The sequence below is a fragment of the Thunnus albacares genome, chromosome 5, assembly GCF_914725855.1.
Source record: "Thunnus albacares chromosome 5, fThuAlb1.1, whole genome shotgun sequence".
NCBI classification, from domain to species: Eukaryota; Metazoa; Chordata; class Actinopteri; order Scombriformes; family Scombridae; genus Thunnus; species Thunnus albacares.
In genome coordinates this window covers 12,986,760-13,007,683 of record NC_058110.1, presented here as the reverse complement: position 1 = coordinate 13,007,683, position 20,924 = coordinate 12,986,760, and the positions used below count along the sequence as shown (strand labels likewise).

The following is a 20,924-nucleotide window of genomic DNA, read 5'->3' as shown; positions in this document are numbered from 1 at the left end:
GGTCAGTAGCAGGGTCAGAAAAGGGTTGAAAATCTTGAATACAACTGGATCATTCTTTAATCACAAGTTTTGACACAAATTGTGCTTTAACTGCACTCAAAATGTAAATAAAATGATTAATTCTACTGCACCAAGTTTTATTTGCTCAAAAACATCCATTTAGATTGATGGGAGTCCAGTGTGGCCACGTCCACAGGTGCCGTTTCACCCTCCACGTCCCTCTAACAGTTGACCATTCAGACGATGCACCTGGGAAAACCCTCAGCTGTCTTTCTTCTCTCTGGTCATCTTGATCATGGTCTCCGGCGATCTGTACAGGAAGATGAGTTTCTCAAACAGCGTCTCCTCCAGTTCCATCTCTCCTGTCTCCCGCACCACGAAAATGTCTGTGCAGAGCTTCAGGACCCGGTCTACACAGGGCAGCTCCTCGAACATGATGGACCTGGAGATCCCGTTGAAGAATTCCCTGACGAACTTTCCGATGACCAGCACCACTGACATGTACAGGCCTACGATGCTGAGAGAGAGAGTAGACAGGCACAAATCAGCGTGTCAATGCCCTTTTAAAACATCAAAAGCAGGTCCGAAGTCCACAGTCAGAAGAATGCAGGTCAAAGACACCTGGTTACCTACCCGTGTCCAGCCAGGAAGCCCACACTGGAGGGGCTGACTTTATCACTGAACACCACTATCTCTATGCTGTGACACTTGTGGTCGGACGAGACGAGGACTGGGGAGCACTCCTCCACCACCCACCACTGTTCTGCCTCTCTCTCCGAAGTCCCGTCGGCCTGCTCGAGTTTGATCGACATGGGCCTGAAGAAAGACAGCGCCAGGAGGTCTGGGCGGTCCGAGTGCTCTGAGGGAAGACGCCGCAGGTTAAATTAAACAGGATTTAAACAGGACTGACGTGAATCCTGACGTACCCAGATAGAGAATTCAAAAACAGCGAGAGAGCGTAAGGAGTTGAAGATTTATCATTGCCAGTATGGATTCCTCTGGACAGTATAATGCAGTTATTATCTATAAGAGAATCATCTGTTGTGCAGTCAATGTACAATAAACACTAACTGACCTACTCCCATCCTGGTTGCCATTTTGGACTCTGGTCCTCTGTTACCCCTGATGTACTTTGGCAGCAGAGAATTAATGATCCTACAAGACAGAATAACAGTTTAACACAATTTGAGCTGAATTCAGACATTCAGTGTTGTTGCACATGAACGTCTGTGTATACCCACATACAGTATACCCACTCATATATGTAGTGTCATGCTTATTCAAGTATTTTAGGTAAAAGTTTATCTTAATTATAGTCATTAGAAAGGAAACTGCATTTCAACACCTGAAGAAGACATAAGTAAAACAAACAGCTGTTTGTGTGTGTTGACTGCGACTCACGCAGGTTTACTGCTGTTTCCTTTGAGCATGTGGACTATCCCTTCCATCAAGGCCTTGTCCTCAAACTTCACAGTGTGTTCTCCAGCCGTCTCCGCATGCATTGATATGGACGCATTCCTGAGGAGGACATGAAGTAGCACATGTACCAAAAGTTTGCTTGAGACTTTGAGGATTTGTGCCAAATTCAGATAAATGATGTGAAAATGCAGTTAGTGGGCTGTTTCAGTTTATTGAAAAATGATTAAAAGGAAATGGTGCACATTTCAGTGGCAGCGTTACTCTAAATCTTAAACCTGAATGAAAATGCACCAGATGTATTTTAACAAGCCGAATCCACAGAAACTGAATATTTAATTATATTATTATTAATTAAAATGCATAGTTGACCACAAGTACAGATGCACATATACAGTCAGACTCAGACTGACCTGAGCAGCGTCCAGCGTAAGGTCATGTATATGTGAGTGGAGTTGCTGAGCTCCTGTATCATGGCCTCTCGGCTGGCCGGGCTGATGCTCCACAGCAGGCTGGCATCACTCTTTATCTTTGCAACAACAATGTCTTCGGCCATGTAGTTCATTATGAACTGCATGGCAGACTGGGAGAGACAATAAAACCATCGTATTACTCAGAGTGCCACATGTCAAATCAATCACTTCTGTATGTATCAAACGCACTACAAAACAATTAACATGAAGTATTTAACATTAACTTGGTTTAGTATTTGGTCTGAGTTTTGTGTTTACAGTAATGAAGTTCATCTTACTGGATGGGTCGCATAGACTTTGGTGAGTCGGTTGAATCCAGCTTCTGAGAACGAAACCAAGTTCTGCTCCTGGGCGCTCATGGAGAACAGAGGCTGTGAAAACACACACAGACACACTGGAGAGTGAAACGCACATCTACACTAGAGAGGGACATTGACAAAGGCCTGAACTGCACGGTTAGATGGAAAACATAAAAACCTCATCACTGGTATAAACCTTGATGGTACTGCAGGGAAGAACCAGACCACCAAACCAAAAGAAAAAGTGGTTTGCGTGTGAAATGATGAAGATGAATTCAGGTGACTTTAATATACAAGACAACACACCTGCATGTCTTTACTGTTTCACTTCAAGCAAAAGGCACCTTATACAAACAAGAATCCTTGTATGGATATTAGCAGTGAGCTAGCGTCAGTGTTTTACAAAACAAGCACATAAACACTAAAACACGTATTTATATCCATCCTGACCTCATATCCTGCGATGCTCAGCTGGATGGAGACGTCCACTGGCTGGTTAGTCACTCCGGCTGCTGATTGGACGAGCGACATGAAGAGGAGCGGGAACCAGATGATGCTGATGAGAGCGAAGATGATTAATCCTCCCATCCCGTATTTCACCACCTTCTTCTTCTTCTGCCCTGGATGGTGGGGGTATTTCTGGAGGAATTGCAATTAAATGACTGTAGTTCACTTCACACTCATTGTTATTCAGTTTACTGGGTAAAATTGTTACTTTCAATATCAATTTATTTTGTCTTTAGCCTATAAAATCTCAAAAAATTGACATCATAACTTATCAGAGCAACAGTCATAAATCAATATGTCTTTGATCTATAACTCCTCATATTTTATTATATTTTATTATATAATTATCAGTCAATAAGGGAGGGTGAGAGAACATGGATGGGAGTTTTCCACATGAAAACAAAGTATAGGAGTACAGAAATTTCAGCAACAGCCCTGCAGATACAAATCTTATGGTCATTTTAAAGCAGAGAGGCAGAGATTTACTTACTTTAATATTATACATATATCAGTTTGAGTGTGTGGTATTGTAGTAATAGTGGTCCATCACACACACTCACTTACTTTCTCAGACTCCCTCCAGCACTTGAGGATAAATATGTTAGCATAGATGTCTTCAACACAAATCCAACTGGACAGAGACAGAGTGGTGTCTGTCCAAACCCAGTCCATCACCGCCCTCAACTCCGTCAGGAAGGGAACCAATCGAAACCTGGAGGAGGTATAGTTTCTTTAATTTCACATAGTATATTCTGGAAACAATTATTAAAGCAAGACAACGTTTTCGTACCCTTGGAAGAGGAAGAGGTTTAGGTAGTTGTAATTCTTGGTGAGGAAGTTTCCCAGAATGCGGTTTGGGTAGCCACATTTGATCTGGTAGGCAGACAGGCCGAAGTAGATACACTTAACGAAGTACCAGAGTTGAGCAATCGGGTTCCGGTTGAACCTCCTGTGGAGCAAATATTGACATGAACAAAGAAGATGTCAATGAAAATATCTTGTTGGTGTCTTAAAGATCTGAAAAAGTCTGACAGAGTCTTGAATAACAGAAATTTTAGGTGGGAATTAGGTTTTACAAGTTAATATGTTTCAGATCACTCAGTCGATTAATGATCCTGAAATTGAATGGAAGATAATTAATAGTTATGAGGATGAAGCTAAACATACTGGATGTATGTTTACATAATGTTTCATAATCAATAAAAGTTTCATTTATTTCTTTATTTATGTACTTGTTTATGCGGTGACACTGTAAACCGGTAAACAACGGCACAGTCTCAAGGTTGAACAAATAAATGAATGAATGAGTGAATTCTGATTTCTATTGGTTTGGATGAATGAATTCAACCTCTTGGTTGAACATATGAGGAAAACATTAAATTCAGTTGATGACCTCTCAGTGACCCCGGGGAGGATGAAGAACATCCAAAAGTGTATGCCGAACACCAGGACCACTTGGAAAACACACTTTCCCAGCAAGGACTTCTTCAGGTATAGGGCCCGGTCCACTATCATGGTACCGAACTGGATGAGCAGCATGACCAGGAAGGCTTCAGGGACCTGGTCCTCCGACAGGGACTCTGTGATGTCGGCTGCTGCGGAGTATTTCTACAGACAAAGATCAGCATCATAAACTGTATAATAAGTAACATTAATATATGTGTGTATATTCTTGGTTTAATAAGAAACATGGCAGACTCTGACCCCAAAGGCCCAGTATCCATATATGGTGACGATGAAGTTGACTACGTCGATGAGAAACATGAGAGCGTAGACGTCACACACAGGACTGTACTCTGGGTGGATGATGTCATAGAAAAACTGTCTTATGGGTAAGTAGATATGAAGGGCGCTGTAGAAAAACATAAAATAACAAAAAATACAGTATCAGAATCCAAAAAAAGGCGGGAAAACTCCTCTGCAGGTTCACACTGAACATTGGTCAGAAAAAAATCTAAAATCAGCTTTATAGTGTTTGAGTGTCATAATATTTGTCCTTCTCTGGAAAAGAAAACTGATTGGATACAAAGTTGTGGACAAAAAGAAACTCATCTAAGCTAATGCATTAACAGCACTAGCTCCTTCTAGACACCATATCTGACCCATTAACAAAAAAAGCCATGAGACAAGAAAACAACTCACACTTCTATAATGGCAGCTTTGGCCTGTAGCATCCTCTCTCTGATCTGCTGTCTGATCCTCTGCTTCCTGGTCAGTGGAGCTTTGTGTTGGTGCCGTCTCTTCCTATTGCTGCTCTGCTTCTTTGGCTTCACCTCTCCAGTAAAAAAAAGAGAAATTATATTATGTAATTAATGTCAAGAAGAAAAATTCTCTAGCAGTGACTTCCCTCTCTAATGAGAAAAAAAGACAACAAACTGCAAGACCAGATTTGGATGTATTCACCATCAGACTCTGCAGAGTCTCCTCTCTTTCTTCTACAGAACATGGAGGTGGTGGAGGCCTGCAGAGGGAGGAACCTCAGCCGGCTCGGAGCTCTTCCCTTACTGCCAATTTTATCTCCTCCTGTCATCTTCCTCTTGTCCACCTTCTTCTTCATCTTCTTGAAGAAATCAGGCATCTCAACTTCTTTGTTGTCCCACAGCCCGTGACACTGTATGGACACATTATATATTCAGTTTCTGCCAAACAGAATCAAATTTTAACATGAATAACTCGCTGCATGGCAACAGTGCTGGTAGTACAAGACGTACAGCAGCAGGAAGGTATATTCGAAAGAGCAGATACATTTCAGTGGTACATTTTTACGGTTACCTTGAGAATAGACCGGTGGAAGAAGAGAGCGAGCAGCTGAATGAGGTCAAAGAGAACATAGCCGTCTTTCTTTTCCACTCCGATGATGTTGGGCAGGGCGAAGGGCCGCTCGGCATTGATGCCTCGGTATGCAGAGGACGTCCAGGGGAAGAAACCGAACTGGAAAAAGTACTTCACCACAACAGTCAGCTGATAGAAACACAGGAGAGAGAGTAGAAAGTTCTGGATCATGCATCAGCTGTAAAACTGTATAATTAGTACCAAATCAGGGATGGTGGGTAACTTAAGTCCTTATTTTACAGACTAGTTTTGCTAATTCAGAGTTAAAAATTGATAAACACCAGGTAATGCTTTCTCAAAAAACTAATTACTGTCCTTTTCACATATTTTTCTGTACTTGGAGTTCATATATGGAACTAGCGAACCAAAAAATATACATTTGTAGAAGAAAAACTCCTCATGCTTGAAGATGACGTTAAACAAACCACACCTCTGTGTAGATAATGGCGGTCATCCAGAAGCGTTTGGTTGGCCGGGGCACAGACAGCATGGCCCAGAGGAAAATGAGAATCGGCAGGATGAGCGAAAGGAACGACGCCGACACGATGTGATTGAGGATGATGACGAAGTAGCACAGCATCTCTGACTTGGACACCATGGTGTTGTAGAGGGCGAGCAGCAGCTTCAGTGGCCTCGGCAACGACAGGAAAAACTTATCAGATTCTGCGATCTCGTCGTTTTCAAACATACTGCAGGAAGGAGGAAAAGACAGTTAGTTTAAATGTTTTTAAAGTGCTCTGCTCTTGTTTTCAAGTAACACATTTCTTGCGTCTACTGACTTGTTGAGCAGCAGTTCACTGGCAGTGAGGTTCCTCGTCTCCTGACTCAGAGGTCTGGGGGATTCTGTGAGATCGACACTTTTCTCTCCATCACCCTCCCTGAAACCCAAAGAGGTGCATTCTGGGTAATCAGGGCCTTCATCTTCTTCTCTCTGCTGTGTTTCCTTGTCCCACTCTTCCCTCTCCTCCTCACAATCGTCCTCTTCTTGTTCCTCCTTCTCTTCTGCCTCCTCTTGTTCTTGCTCACGTCTCTTTTCCCCATCGTTGTCCTCATCCTCATCTTTCTCTTTTTCTGGGTCTTCCTCTTGAGGGGTGTCTTCCTCACAGCTTTTGAGAAAGACAGTCAGAAATGATTCGAAACATTGAAACATTGAAAGTACAAAAAATAACCACTCTACAGAATAAAGGGTATAAATTGTGATATTCCAAAAATAAAAAAAATTGTGATGTATCTAAAATACATCACACAGTACAACACAAATTATCTATAAAAACTTGAATAAAAGAATTAAATTATTTTCGATTCCAAAAAAACCCTTTGATGAATAAATTATGAAACAAGCCATAACGACTGGCAGATTTAAAGGATATCATGTACAGTACTAATTATTTGCAATAAATATAGTGGAGATGGGTTGCAAAGTTTGTGTGAGTCTAGATTTACCATATGAATTTAATGTACATCTAATTTACTTATTAACATACTTAAATTACTTGTACTTGATGATACAATCATGTCCAGGATTCTCTCACAACCCCGTAGCCCAAATCTGTGTGTGAACCTTTGTTTTACTGTCCATAAACGTAGATTTCTCCTTCACCTTGCTAAGACTTCATCAGTCTCAAAGGAGGTGAAGTCGATGTTGGCAGTTTTCAGGAGCCTCCGTCTGTGCTGGTCAGCAGTGGGCGTCACAGTGGGAGGTTCATCCAGCTCCTCCTGGGTTGGCTGCCGGGAGCCCAGCATCGTCTCATCTGTCATACAGCTGAAGGTCAGCAGGAGGGAGAGAGAAGATGAGTATACGAGATCTTAAAAGAAGAGGTGAATATGTTGTATGCATCTGTAAGACCGGCTGCAGTTTTCACCTCAGCCCGTCTGTATAAGCAGGAAGGAGAATGAAAACATGAGAGGGGGAAATATTTGACTGAGTCAGGGTCCAGTAACCTACCTGGAAACGCTGCTGGCCCAGGACACTTTGGAGGCTTGGTTCTTCAGCTTGGCGTAGGCGTGGTGTGAAGAGGGGACGGCGGGCGGCGAGGAGGGAGGAGGCAGGGTGTCATCTAGGCCGTCCTGAGATGACAGCGTGTTCTGACGGGACATCCAGTTTTCATAAAACTGCTTCACGCTCTCCTGGCTCACCTCTTTGCCCTGCAGAGCGAAGGAGTGAGAGGCAGAGTCTGCTAACAGCCGAACAGGATTGAGCAGAGTGGTTGAATGGCACTATGTGTGTTCAGACTATACCACCATATTTACTGCATGTTTGGTAGGATTCGACTGACAGGACTTATTTTTCAAGAAATACATGCTCTAAATAGAAAACATGAATCTTCAGACCATGCTTGATTGATGTCTTCCCCAATTTCATGTTAGTTTTGTTGCACCTGTTAGTAAAACATCTTTATCATTCTTAAGGAGTTTGGTAACATCACATAATCCTCAGCATCAGCTCTGTCCAAATTCAACCTGACAGAGGACTAATACTCAGAATAAAACACCTGTGTGGCTGCAGGACATTTAAATGACGAATTAACTTCCAAAATTTCATTGTCCCCTAATGCTCGATTGTCTTGGCTCACTTGTGAGTTGCTTTGAATAAACACGTCTGCCCAATGATGAAACGTAAATGCAAAGAAATAGAAGGAAATGATTAATACAATATAATATATAATAATATCTGACATTGGAGAAATAAAGGGTTTTTCAACAAGACGTTTTCAAAAATTTCAAATAAATTTGCAGTTTTATATCCCGTCATCTCACCTTCTTCTGCTGCTGGCTGAGTAATGTTCGCTCGAAGCACAGCACCTTGGAAATGGCCACGTTATCTTTACAAAATGAGTTCAGGCCCTGCGTCAGGTCGTCAAGGAGGGACTGAAGGAAGACCCAGCTGAATTTCAAAGTGTTAACGAGTCGCTGCAGAATGTTTTCTGTAAGGAAAGGAACAGTATATAAGTGAGTCCAGTATGAATATATCAGTGCTGTCCAGGTTGTATCTGCTCTTCATTTACAGTTTAACACTACTTCTTTGTATTACAGCTATATATTCACATCTCTTAGTGGTTTATTGTAACTGTAATGTCTAATTACCTTTTTCCTCCTCTCCCTCCTCCTCCACGGCGGTTTCATCCAGTTCATCCTCACTAGAGTCTGTTCGATCAATACCTGGGAAAAAGAAGATTTTACTGTCAATTCAGTCTTGCTCCAATAGTGATGAGGTCTGAGGAGGCAGATGTTGACCTTCATATTGACCTGGTCAGTGTGTCCATCCAACAGTTTGGTCCATAGCAGGATATTTCCCCCAACTAACAGTTTGTAAAATTTCAGTACCTCAAAAACGAATGGTCAAATCTCCATAAAATTTCCAGTATGTTCATCTCTAGGAACATATTTGATATCCTACTGCATACCAAACACGTCCCTGGAGATATATTCTCATGTTTTTGGTGATCTGACCCTTCCTCTGGAGCCTTCATGTCCACTTTTACACAACAAATACAAAAATATAATTGCCAAATTGAATGTGAATTTACCAAGTCCAGCTTCAGAAGTAGTTTTATAGTTTACCACTCTGACATTCAATTCAGGCTGACTACAGAGAGAGACGATGCGCTGTTAGTTAAACATCATATCGCTCTCTCACCCTGTTGTTTCTGCAGCTCTCTCCTTGCTCTCTTCTTCTCCTCTTTCTGTATTGTCTTCTTCTCCTTCTTCAGGTCCTTCAGAGCCGTCTTAGAACTGGTGCTCCAGGCGTTGTAGGCCAACTGAGATATCAAAGACACGATTTGACTGATGATGTCACAATATAGAAACACCAGATGTAAAAAACATTAAGCTCTTCATGGAGCAGCTATAATCCTTGAGTATGTGGAAAACATATAAATGTATCCATTTTATTTGTCATTGGGTTTTGTCTGTTGGTTTTCTAGCTCTCACCTGGAAAGCAGATTTCTTCTTTGGTGGTTCTTCCTCCTCTTTCTTCTCTGTAACCTCCTCTTCCTCCTCCTCACTGTCACTCTCAAACAGGTGGTAGCCACAGTTGTTTTCCACTGCATGAAATAGAGCAGAGCACAGAGCAAAATACAAGAGCAGCTTGTTGAAAAAAACCCTTCAAGGGAAATAAAGGAGCAATCGTGATTCTTCAGTGCTGTTTGCGTTCTGCGGTGTTGCTGCTCACCTCCAGGTCGTGAAACCCAAGGCTTCCACCATTTTCCTGCATCCCTCTTTGCCTTCTCCTCATCACCTGGAAAACACAAATATTAACACCAATATTTGCTGATTTTCTCCCTTCACATGTTAAAGATTGATAACTTTCATAGAGAAAACACTTACATATAGTAAGTAAGAGTATAGATCAAGGTGAAAAGTCGATTATAAAACTGGATCAAACACCCCATGTTGACATAAAATGATCTTACAACAGAAAAACAAACTCTTCAATTATGTATTTGAATTTAGCACAAATCATACATGACTAAATAATAACAACTGGGGCTTTAGAAAGAGATTTTTGACTAAATAAGGAAGATCTGTCCCGTCACAAAGGAGGAACATTTTTCATGGAGCGTGCCTATAAAAGTGTGAATGCCTGCTCATGCTCTAGTGGTCTATTGACAGTAGAAACAGGAAATAGACCCTCATGTGTTACCTGGTGTCACCCGCTCCTGATCAGCAGGAAGTCCTGGTTTGTCTGCTGGTGCCGGCCGACCCTTCTGTTTAGATTTGATCTTCTCCATCCTACAGGTAGATGGTGGAAAGGTAAGTTCACTACTAACTGTTCACTACTACTTTAAAGAGAGAATAAATGGGGGGTTGAAAAGGTTGAAGGGTGTGTGTGTCTTACTGTTTCTTCAGTGTCTCCACAGATTTCTTCTCCATTTCCAGTCTGGCTGCAACCTGCTTCTTCACCTTCGCCTCAAACAGCTCAGCGCCCCTTAAAGGAAGAGAGAGGGAGAGGAAAAGAACATGATTACTTTACTGCTGCTTGTGTTTTTATATTCTCCATGTTAGTTGGTCTGTGGAGCACCGTAAGACTTTATTTAGGGCCTCTTATTACAATCATTATATCTGCTATAACAAAACGAGTGTGTGCACCATATTCTGATATCAGCTACAGTCACTCTGCAGAGATGCAAAATTAAAGTGCTAAAAAAAAACATATTAAACATATATTGAGATTCCTATTTTTCTTATAATTAGTATTAAATTACACAGTTCTTTCCAGGAAACTTAAATGATCAATAATAATTATTAATTACTTGTAAAATAACTCCTAAACAGCTGTGAGTGAGCACTGCTTCAGCTGAGGAAAGTTAGACTCTTTTGCCTTACTGTATGTCCCTTTCGTTTCTTTTATTAATTGAATACGTAAGAGATATGTTGGGTTTCATTTATCCAACCAAATTTAAGTTTCAGTTTTATAAAAATGTTACCCTTTGCCATTGTTTGTGTTGCTTTAAGGTATGTTAGGGACCTAACCAGGAAGCAGTTGGAGTACAGACCTGGAGGCCAATATCTTAGAGGACTTGAGGTCAGACACCACATAGAGGAAGTAGTAACTGAGGAAGACCCTTCTTTGTGCCAAGAGGACAGTGAAACAGATCGCATCCCAGACAATGCCGGCCTCACCCTCCGGCAGCTCACACTCATCGTCAGGATCAGCTGAAACACACAGAGAGATCGAGGAATAACTCAACTGTAACTTTGACAGAACTCTTAGAAGCCATAAATAGATGCTCAATAAAGTGTCAGTACCATAGAAGTAGTACCAAGTACCATAAGTACTATAAAATATACAAACTCTGATCATACATGAAGTTCATAAACTGTAAATGTCATAACATCAATGATTCTTATGTATTTCTTTTAATTTCCTTCTCTAACACACGTGTGCACACTAAGATTTAAGGTGTCAGTTACCATCTTCTTGTTACCGACACTTACGGACGTCGTAGCCTTTGATGGTGCAGAACATGCTGAAGGCCTGAATTAACCAGCAGCCGTTCTTCAACAGACTGTCCAGGTAGGCACAAGAACCGAGCTGATACAGAATAATACAAAAATGACAGGCAGAAACCAGAGGAAGCATTACGTCAAAAACAAAACAATAATCAACAGTATAGCTGCTTAAACTGCTGTGTGTCTAAAATGACTGCAGTAACTCACAGACAGCAGGTTCTTCATGGCGATCACAAAGCAGGTGTAGCCGATGAGCCAGTCCCACAGACGCAGTATGTATCTGACAGGCTGCATCAGCACGCTGCCTCCAAACAACATGAAGTAGAAACAGGCCACCAGGTAGCCCAGACAGAAGATGTTGATCCTTGTTGTGCCGGTGATGAAGATGAGGCAGAGTACCAGCCAGAAGAAATAGCTGAACACAAACACCTTCACCATGTCGAGGTAGCACCTGAAAAAAAAAAAGTTTAAGAATCATTTCTTGCACTACTATGAAAATTGTTGATATTGTTAGTCTGTTTCAAATTTAAAAACAAGTTTAACTTGTCAATCGAACATACAACATCCACCAACTTCATCGGCAAAATTAATTTGTTGTGACTGATGCCAAAATGTTCCATGTGGAAATTTCTGGTTTTGATTTGAGTTTTGTTTCAGTAAAATATATTCTGTCAGCAGCGAGATATCAGATGTGATGAAGGCTCACAGGAAGACAGTGAAATAAAGCCCATAAATGAAGGCACTGATCTGTGATGGAAATGGGAGACGTCTGTGAGTGCTTATCCAGCAATTTCAGTTTACCAGAACAGCTTTCATGAGTTTGACAACACGTATAAATTAATGATCTAATTCAACCCCTTAATGCTCCTAAAATGACCACAAACCAACATGATGGAGTCCCAGTTCTCCACCAGTTTAACCTACAAAGCAGAAAACTGTTTGAAGAGATTAACTAAGTGCTGGATTATGGAGCTCAGGCTATTTCCTATAAATTTAGACATGAGTGAGTCATCTTCAGGGTGAGGAGAAAATAAATCAAGCATTTTGTTTTTGATAGTATAGATAACCATGAAAAATTCAAATAGACATCTGGCCCAAGATAAAAAACTAAATAAAAGACCTGAAGAGCAGGTTGGTGTTGCTGACCTGCAGTGAAGAAAGTTGTTGACAGGTATGAACTGGTTGAAGGAGCAAGGATCAAGATTACGGCTGATCTCAACGTTGTCTCCAGCCAGCAGTCGCACTGCCGCTCGGTTCTCCTCCTCAAACACCTGCCACTGCAGAGACGAACAGAGCAACAGGAGGTGGTCGTCTGCAGAGAGCAGGAGAAAGAGAGAGAAGTCAAAATCTGACATGAGAAGAGAAGAGAGGAGGACAGGAGAGGAGGGGAGAGATAAACTCACAGAATATGAATAATGGATTGGGTCTCATGGCGAAGTCAGGAAGGTAAAACCACTTAATGACATTAGAGGTCAAAGGTTGAACAGCGGTCCTCCAGGGGTAATCTGACAAGGGAATAGAATAATCATTAAAGCCATTTATCAAGCAAAAACAACACACTTCCATTCACTTCTCACATTTGAGAAACATTCAGCTATTTGATAACTTCATCTTGGTATTTTTAAAATACTTTTCTGGCATTTTATAAATTAAACCTTTAATTAATTGATTAATTGAAAAGAAATATGACAGATTAACCATTGCAGCCCTGGTGTGAGAGTGGTTATCTCCAATCCTGCCTTTGTTTTTTTTTAGCTTTGTTGATTTTGATATCTTTCATGCTATGTAATGTTCATTTCTATAATGTTCTTGCACTGTTTTGTTCTTGTTAATTGGTTTATACGGTACTGTAGCCTCTTCTTCTTTAGACTTTCTGTTTCTGGAGCTAGATTTTCTGTAGGTGTCACACATTTTCGCTGTTCATGCTACCCGGTTCCTCTTCTGTTCCTCTGTGGCCATACTCACACCAGGAGGTTAGAACAGAATAAAAATAAAAGAAAAGCTTTTCTGGGACTGGATTTAAATGATAGTTTCAGAGTTTCATACCAACACAGAGAGCAGGAGGGATGCCGATGCAGAGCAGGTACTGCAGCACCATGAGCCCTGCTGTGAAGCAGCAGTATTTAGGCCACACCTCCCCGATAGCTTTCCTGCGTCGCCGCGACAGGACAGCCAATAAGGCACAGGAATGGAGCAGGGCATAGAAATCCATCCTCTGACCAATCACGTTGACCGCCACTATTAAACTCACCTACGAAGAAGACGTGCATTTATGTTAAGATGTCAGATACATTGAACAGACGCACACATGCAGTTAAAAAGTACCTCGAGCCCAAATTTGTAGAAGCAGAAGTTGATGAAGTACTTGATGCAGGGCAGGATGCCCTGATCCAGGTGCTGCCGAGTGATGCCCTGGAAGATGATGCTGAAGTGCGGGGCCTTCAGGTTGTTATGGAGACGGAAGTAGAGCTGGTGGCGATGGACAGTCGCCTCAAACACCAGCAGCCCCAGTACCATCAGATGGTTCTACAACACAGAGAAAAGTTTCAGGGAAAAAAAACTACACTGGACATAATCCAAAAGTGTGACTAGGAAACTTTTGGAAATATTTGATTTGAGAATTTTGGATGTGTTCAAAAACTGATTCAAACTCTTAGATAAATACCATGTTTGCCACTTTAATTAAAACTCAAGTTAGCAACTGTGTTGTAAGTCTTCCTGATACTGAAGTCTGAATTTTGTGGTCCTGGTCCTCTGCCTGAGACCATCAGCATCTAATCAAGCTTCATAACAGAGAGTCCACTTTCTCTGTTCATACAAAACTATCTGTAACTACAGTTTCACCAACAATACGAGTATATTAGAGCCTGAACCCGGTGGAGTGTACTTGGTAAGATTGTATAACTGAACACAAAAGTGTGATGGTTCAGTTTAAAGAACTGTACTGTAAATTTACCCTGAGACAGGGGAGGATCCTGCCCTCACACTTCAGCAACGCTCCACACCAGTAGACGGGGTCCACAGGCTCGATATAGAGAACAGACCTTCTGAGCAGCTCCATCATGTTCCCCCTTATCTCCACTCCATCATTCAGGTCCGAGCTGTTGGAAGCTACCAAACCCTGAGATACAAAAGACAAACATGTGTAAGTGTGAAAATATGTGTCATGCTTGTGTCTAAATCTGAATGATGATATGTGGAGCACATGACAAAAGACAGTTTATACTGTTTATACTGCAATAGATAACAGTTACAAACACACGCAGGTACGGATACTCACAGCAGTGCAGTTGGAGGAGTAATCGAGGGGTTTGATGACTTTGAGCTGGTAAAACATCTTGCACACCACCATGACGCAGGCCCACACGGCAGAGATGCTGGATGCCATAGGTCGTAACCGCGGAAAGGGGAGTGCAAATGCCCACAGAACCAGGAAGAGCAAGTTCATCAGAGAAACCTGTGAAGATGGAAATCATGTTGCTTTTTTTTTTTCTAAAATAAATACTGAATACCACGTTTGATCTGAGCAAAATACCAATAGGTTAGATTGATTCTTTCCACTGATTACATCAACCAAGTTATTAAAAGCTGTAAATTCTGTTTCTTATAGGTTGATTTTACTTCCTTCCTCAACCATCAAATCAGCACTGAGAAAATCGATAACATCCCACCTCTTGCAGTGACACCCAGATGATGCCGGAAGACACTATTTTGAGGCTGTGGAGCTCCAGCAGTCTCCAGCTCAGCTCCTGGAGCCTGTGGAGTCCTGATAGAGCCTGAAAGAGCAGCAGGCTGGCCCGGTCCACAATCACAACCCATTTGTCCTCATGACTGCTGGGGGCAGTTTCTGGGAGGAAGAAAGAAGTGAAGGTCAGTGAAAAGCAGCATTAAATACCATATGAACATCATATCTCTGCTTTAGTTCTCATATGGCTGATACAGATGATTAATCCACCTGTGTAACAGGAAAACATAACGCAGAACTGGAAAAAAATTGGGAATAATAAGAAACTATATTTATTCACTGTGCTGTCCATTTCATATGATTTCATGAGAGTCCAAATCTTTTTACCAAATACACCTCATGCACTGATTGCTGTCATTAAAAAGTAGAACAGCCATAATCCGTAACCATAAGACAAACAGCTGCAGAGTTAAAATGTCTGTAAAAGAAGGAAAGATCTCTGCCTCATACCAAGTCTCACATTTTCATGTGTGGAAAGCAGGTTTAACTGTCAAAATAGCAAATTACTTCGTAAAATTCATCATCAGTGCTCACAAAATAAGCAATAGTTGGAGCCAGTGTATGAATAAAATATTTGTATAAATGACATGTTCTTGTTGTAAGAGAACACATTATCATATAATGCCATATCAATTATTTGTCCTGCTGGTATTTTGGGTTCTGAGCTGTAGTTACCGTCTCCTGTTGTCTCCTCCTGCTCCTCAGCTTCTTTCTCTGAGGAGGTCTGCAGTTCGATGCTGTCCAGAGTCTCCTGGCTTTTCCCATTTCCAATCTGCTCCTTCAGAAGCCTGCAGGACCACAGCAAGTATTTTTTTGAGATATTTTGTACACAATTATCAGAAAACCTTGCTCAGAGGCACTTACAAGGACTGAGTGGGTTCAGGATCATGTTTTACATGTATGTACACTTTGGTTGTTACAGAGAATTAAGTTTTCAATTGAAATGCTGCCTTTGAACACTCAAAAACGATTGCTTATCTTTATTTCTAAATACATGATTATATTCCAAATAAATATGTCAACACAAACACTGATTCATTAAAGAACAAAGATATGAGTCAAACAAGAGTCTCACCTTTTCTGTAACTTTTCAATGTTTTCTTTAATGCTGGGAAATAAATGAAAGAGAAAGAGATGTGTGAACATTACAGTGGGTATTATACATTTGCACTGTGTGAAGGCAGCCCTTTCTGGTTTAAGCACAGATTATATCTATTGGGAATAAATCAACAGTGTGAGATACAGTTAATCATGAAGAGTCTATACACAATGATAAGGAGGGATAAACACGGCTCTTACGTCTCAGATATCACATTGATTGAGCTTCTGAGTTCTTCCTCTCTGGATGGAGAGAAGGTCGGATTAGACAAATGAGACAAACAGAGATATGCAGTTTGTTTATCAGTCAACCAGAACGTATAAAACACATACAGGGACAGTGCTTGTTTTAACATGAAAAAAGGGCACTTGGATCTAAATGATGTGCACTGTGCTGATTTATATGATTTATATGACACAGGTATAAAAGTAGGGAAGACGTAATTATTTTTTCATGTTTTGATCAAGTAGCGCAACTGTTTTAACATACTGTAAGTGAAACGCTTTATTAGATATTCGTTCCTGCTGTCTCACCTGGAGTTCTGCCTGACAGGTATGTTGTCCAGGTCAGTGAGAGTCAGAAAGTCTGAGTTGAAGTAATGCAGCTGGAGAATACAAGCCAGTAGGAACGCAGCAGGAAGGAGGATACGAGCAAACAACTCCACCGTGTCGTACCGCTCCAAACCCAGATCCCGAAGACTGCAGAGTCAGACAGGAGAAACAATATGATCACTTTACCAAAAAAAACAGGCCGCTTCATCCCCAAAAAGACTCCTAAAACTAGCAAAAATTATTAATTACATAAAAAAAAGACACACAGTCCTACTCACCCTTCCTCTGACATGCCCATGATCTGTCTGAACAGCCCAGACACACTTCTGAACTGATACAGGTAGATGGCTATCAACACCACCATGGAATAACCGACCACCACCGCCCAGAACGTCTTCAGGATCCGACGCCACACATCATAACGGACCTGAGGGGAGAGAAAACAGACAGAAAGATACAGTACCTTTTCCATCAAGCTACAGATCTTGACATAAGTGTTGGACTGGCAGTCATACAAGCTAAATTTGTACTGGCATTAATCCATATTAATATGCTCAATATTCAATACTAATTTGACACAGTTTGCTCTGATTATTCTGATGTATCCCCCAAAACAAGCAGCTAAAAGAGATATGTTTTATGATTCATAACAGTGCTGTCTTTACTTCTTCTATTACACTCTCCAGGGTGTAAAACACACGATGTTGCTGATGCTGTCAGAACAGACAAATAATGTTGTCTTGTCTTACGTCACTTCCGAAGCCATTAAGCCTGCCTGTAAGTGCCTACCGTGTTTGTAAAAGGTCAGCAGAAACATAAGAAGGGAGAGGAAAACCAGGAAAACAGTAGCAAAAATTGTTATGTATGTGCTTATGGCTCATAATCAATACTTTTAACAGTAAAATAGTATCTATCAGGGGTGGGTAGACTGTTTGAGTGTGTCTGTGTGTGTGTTGTCAGGTTTATATAAAAGCTGGACATGTTCTGAACCTTTTTATGTGCAGACAACAGCAGAATAACTTATTGATGATAATTCAGGAGTCGACACATTACAGTGTAAGATGAACCTGAAATTATAATTGTGTGTTATGCAACGTCTCAACCATAAAAGCAGATTTTCTCTCCACTTATTGACCCCTGCAATCTCAATATCAAATTTCCATCCTTTATCAATTCTCTACTTTGCATAGTCAGAGAAACCTGTGAGCATAATAGACAATATTCACATCAAGAAGCCATTCAACATCAAGAACACAGTTTCTACACAAGATGTCAAGACACAGGTTGTTCTATAGAGGAAGATGAATAATTTAAGTACTACATCTACATCAGTATACGTCATTTCAAAATACACACAGGCTAAATCTTGGCTGTTTATTACAACCAGCCAGATTACTAAAATCACTAACTTGGTAGAAAAATCACTCACCTGGTAGAGGACGACACAGAAGAGGAAGAGGACAATGTAGAGGATCTTGTAGACGACCACCTGAGCAAGTGAAACATGGTCAAGATTATTAATTTGAATGTAATCATATTATTAATTTTTAAAAAAAGCTTGACATGAGGAAAATCAGCTAAAAACCAGGTCCAGATGAGGAATACTAGACCATAAAAGTCCTGAATTGTAAATGTTCTTATTTTTATAATTAACTTTTTTTAGTGGCTTCCAAAACATAAATATACTACACATGCCATACATCCATTATCCAAAATACAAAATCTACTTGCCGTAATGAATTAGAAACAATAAAATAATAAATTATTTATTGTCTTCATCGTTCACTCCTGATTTTGTGTCACTGCTGCACAATATACAAAGTGGAATAGTGACTGATGGCATCACAGGAAATTTAATTTATCACCACAGTGGCTGATAAGAGGGTGAGAATAAGGAGAAGGATGATCAAAACAAATAACTACACATGTACCCTGAAGCCCTCAGCAGAGTAATTCAGGCATGTATTTTAAATTACTATTTAAATTATATTGAAAATCATTGTAGTTTGCTGACTTCATGTTAAAACCTCATTACTGCTGCATGATTTTCCCAAAATGCATCCTAGACACAAAGTGGCAGTGTTGAAAAAGTCTGATTAGAAGATATGTAATGAATGGAACTTTTCTCATGCTAAGTTTTTAAGGTGTACTGTCTGTCGATACCTTTCCAGAGAAGCTGACGATGAAGAACATGGAGCAGCAGAAGAGGATCCAGTATTTCACCAGCGTACCTTTCACTCCTGAGATCAGCATCGCTACCAGAGGTGATGGCTGACTTTCTTCAGCTGAGATGGAGGAAACAAAGAGGAGAAGGATGAGGAGAAGAAGGGTGAGGAAAGACAGGAAAAACCCAAAAGAATTGAGAGACAGAAGGAGAACAGGAGGGAGAAGAGCAGGGAGCAGAGGGAGAGCAGGGATACATCTTTGTTTAGCATACTTACCTCAAACATAGTAAATCAGTCAAATAGCCTCGGTACATTTCAAGATGATTTGAAGTACACAAGCCTTACATTACTACAAACTAATTTATGTTATATTATCTAACACTCTTATAATCATAATCATTATAAAAAGCAATACAAAAATGAATTACGTTGCATAACTTTGACTTCATCTAGAGATTCCTCCTTCAAGCTCTGCTCCTCCTGCCTCTCCTTCAGCTGCTGACGAAACACCAACCAAAAGCTGAAGCTGTAGAAAACCTGCAGCACACACAGCATAAGTACAAAACAATCAAATTAATTTAATACAATCTGGTAAGCAAAAATAAGTTATAACCTGTTTCTCTGGACTTGGCTACCAAAAGAATAAGTAGCAAAAATAACTTGTCAGTGCACAGACTACAGGTGTTTGGGAGCAGAGTACAGTTTAACATGAATTAATTGACTTGAAAGTGTCCAGTTGGCAACCGTGTAAAGAGCTGGTCGATTTCTTTAAATGCTGAGAACAGGAATTATTTGCTGGAAGTTCTTGTTGCCTCATCTGCAATAATTACCGTGAAAATCTATTTTCTTAATAAGCCTCTTACTAAAGGTAATATCTGGTATGTTCATGCACCTATTAGGATGCAAAATGATAAAAATCTGAATCTGAATCAGATGATAATTGGGTTGTATACTCATGTTGTCAAGTAGAGCCAATATCATTCAAATCTGATTTGTTTTTTTTAAGAGTGATTAACTTTTATAGTTGCTTATTTTGTCACAAATATTATATGCTTTATAAAATATATATTATATATATATATATATATATATTTTATAAAGAAGTTGTAGTTAAGATTTAGAGACTTTAATATGAGATACTCATGAAGCATAAGTGTAGTTGGCCTCTTATCATACGGGTGACTTTTTTTCTACTTTTATTTTCTCTTTCAGCTCTTTCAATGTCCTCATCAAGTTTGTAATAAAGGAAAAGAATGTCCATTAATAATAACCTCCCCTATTACATTTTCTCAATGGATATTTGATCTTATGTATCTTATGTATCTATCTGTATCTTATGCCCCCTAAGCTACTTGTATTTAATTTGGCTTATTATTATCATTTATGTTACTTTTTTAATTGTACACCCAAGAATTGTTTGGAGTGGGAAGAGATGATGTTGTACATGTTTGAAGGAAAGGGAGGGAGGGAATGGGGGGTAAGAGTGATGGGGATTCTACTATTATTGTAATTGTATTAAAATAAAATTTAATAAAATTGTTTTGGAAAGAAAAATATTAACCTCCCTCCTCCTCACCTTTGCTCCCAGGTGGATGCAGGGCGCAGGGTGGTAACTGTTCAGGTCGAAGTCCACTATCAAAGCCGGAGGCAGGCCCGGGTACAGCTCGGCCCGGCTCAGGCGCAGCCCGCTCAGGAAGCCCAGTATCAGCAGCACCGTGCCGTAGATGGCCAGGAACGGGGCCGACATCATGGCGTACCGGCGCCGGTCCCGCATCATCCAGATGATACACGACCACACCAGCAGGGCAAACGTCAGCCAGTTGTTGTAGGTGATACTCCAGACCTGAAAACGTTTGTTGATGTGACGTCACTGCCGTCAGTGACC

The 20,924-nt window shown here is 40.6% G+C and overlaps 1 protein-coding gene across 1 annotated transcript; it reads right to left on the bottom strand.

The window, feature by feature from the left end:
- Window positions 1-426: 426 nt before the first annotated feature.
- On the bottom strand, window positions 427-20,864 carry si:dkey-11f4.7 (piezo-type mechanosensitive ion channel component 2). Its single transcript, XM_044350870.1, has 44 exons — window positions 20,616-20,864; window positions 19,468-19,576; window positions 19,038-19,159; window positions 18,304-18,363; window positions 17,153-17,301; window positions 16,857-17,021; window positions 16,524-16,565; window positions 16,300-16,332; window positions 15,900-16,012; window positions 15,151-15,326; window positions 14,760-14,936; window positions 14,436-14,600; window positions 13,805-14,005; window positions 13,526-13,730; window positions 12,883-12,984; window positions 12,626-12,791; window positions 11,687-11,930; window positions 11,465-11,561; window positions 11,023-11,182; window positions 10,365-10,454; window positions 10,170-10,258; window positions 9,699-9,764; window positions 9,458-9,570; window positions 9,165-9,285; window positions 8,612-8,686; window positions 8,285-8,451; window positions 7,473-7,672; window positions 7,128-7,289; window positions 6,307-6,633; window positions 5,958-6,216; window positions 5,468-5,656; window positions 5,099-5,306; window positions 4,838-4,970; window positions 4,400-4,547; window positions 4,089-4,303; window positions 3,486-3,644; window positions 3,260-3,407; window positions 2,639-2,827; window positions 2,168-2,260; window positions 1,830-1,999; window positions 1,402-1,518; window positions 1,080-1,155; window positions 634-859; window positions 427-517 (listed from the first exon to the last, which is right to left on the bottom strand). Exons 1-43 carry the CDS (start codon window positions 20,814-20,816, stop codon window positions 695-697), a joined length of 6,366 nt encoding a protein of 2,121 aa, XP_044206805.1. The 5' UTR covers window positions 20,817-20,864; the 3' UTR covers window positions 427-517; window positions 634-694.
- Window positions 20,865-20,924: the final 60 nt, after the last annotated feature.

What these genes read in the sequence shown, in the direction of transcription:
- si:dkey-11f4.7 (XM_044350870.1), bottom strand. Translation starts at nt 20,816, where the DNA reads ATGATGCGGGACCGGCGCCGGTACGCCATGATGTCGGCCCCGTTCCTG. An exon ending in TCTGTGTCGTCCTCTACCAG is followed by an intron (nt 17,302 to 18,303) that starts GTGAGTGATTTT and finishes CTCTCCCCTCAG; the next exon opens with GTCCGTTATGATGTGTGGCG. An exon ending in TGAGCATCGCAGGATATGAG is followed by an intron (nt 2,261 to 2,638) that starts GTCAGGATGGAT and finishes GTGTTTTCACAG; the next exon opens with CCTCTGTTCTCCATGAGCGC.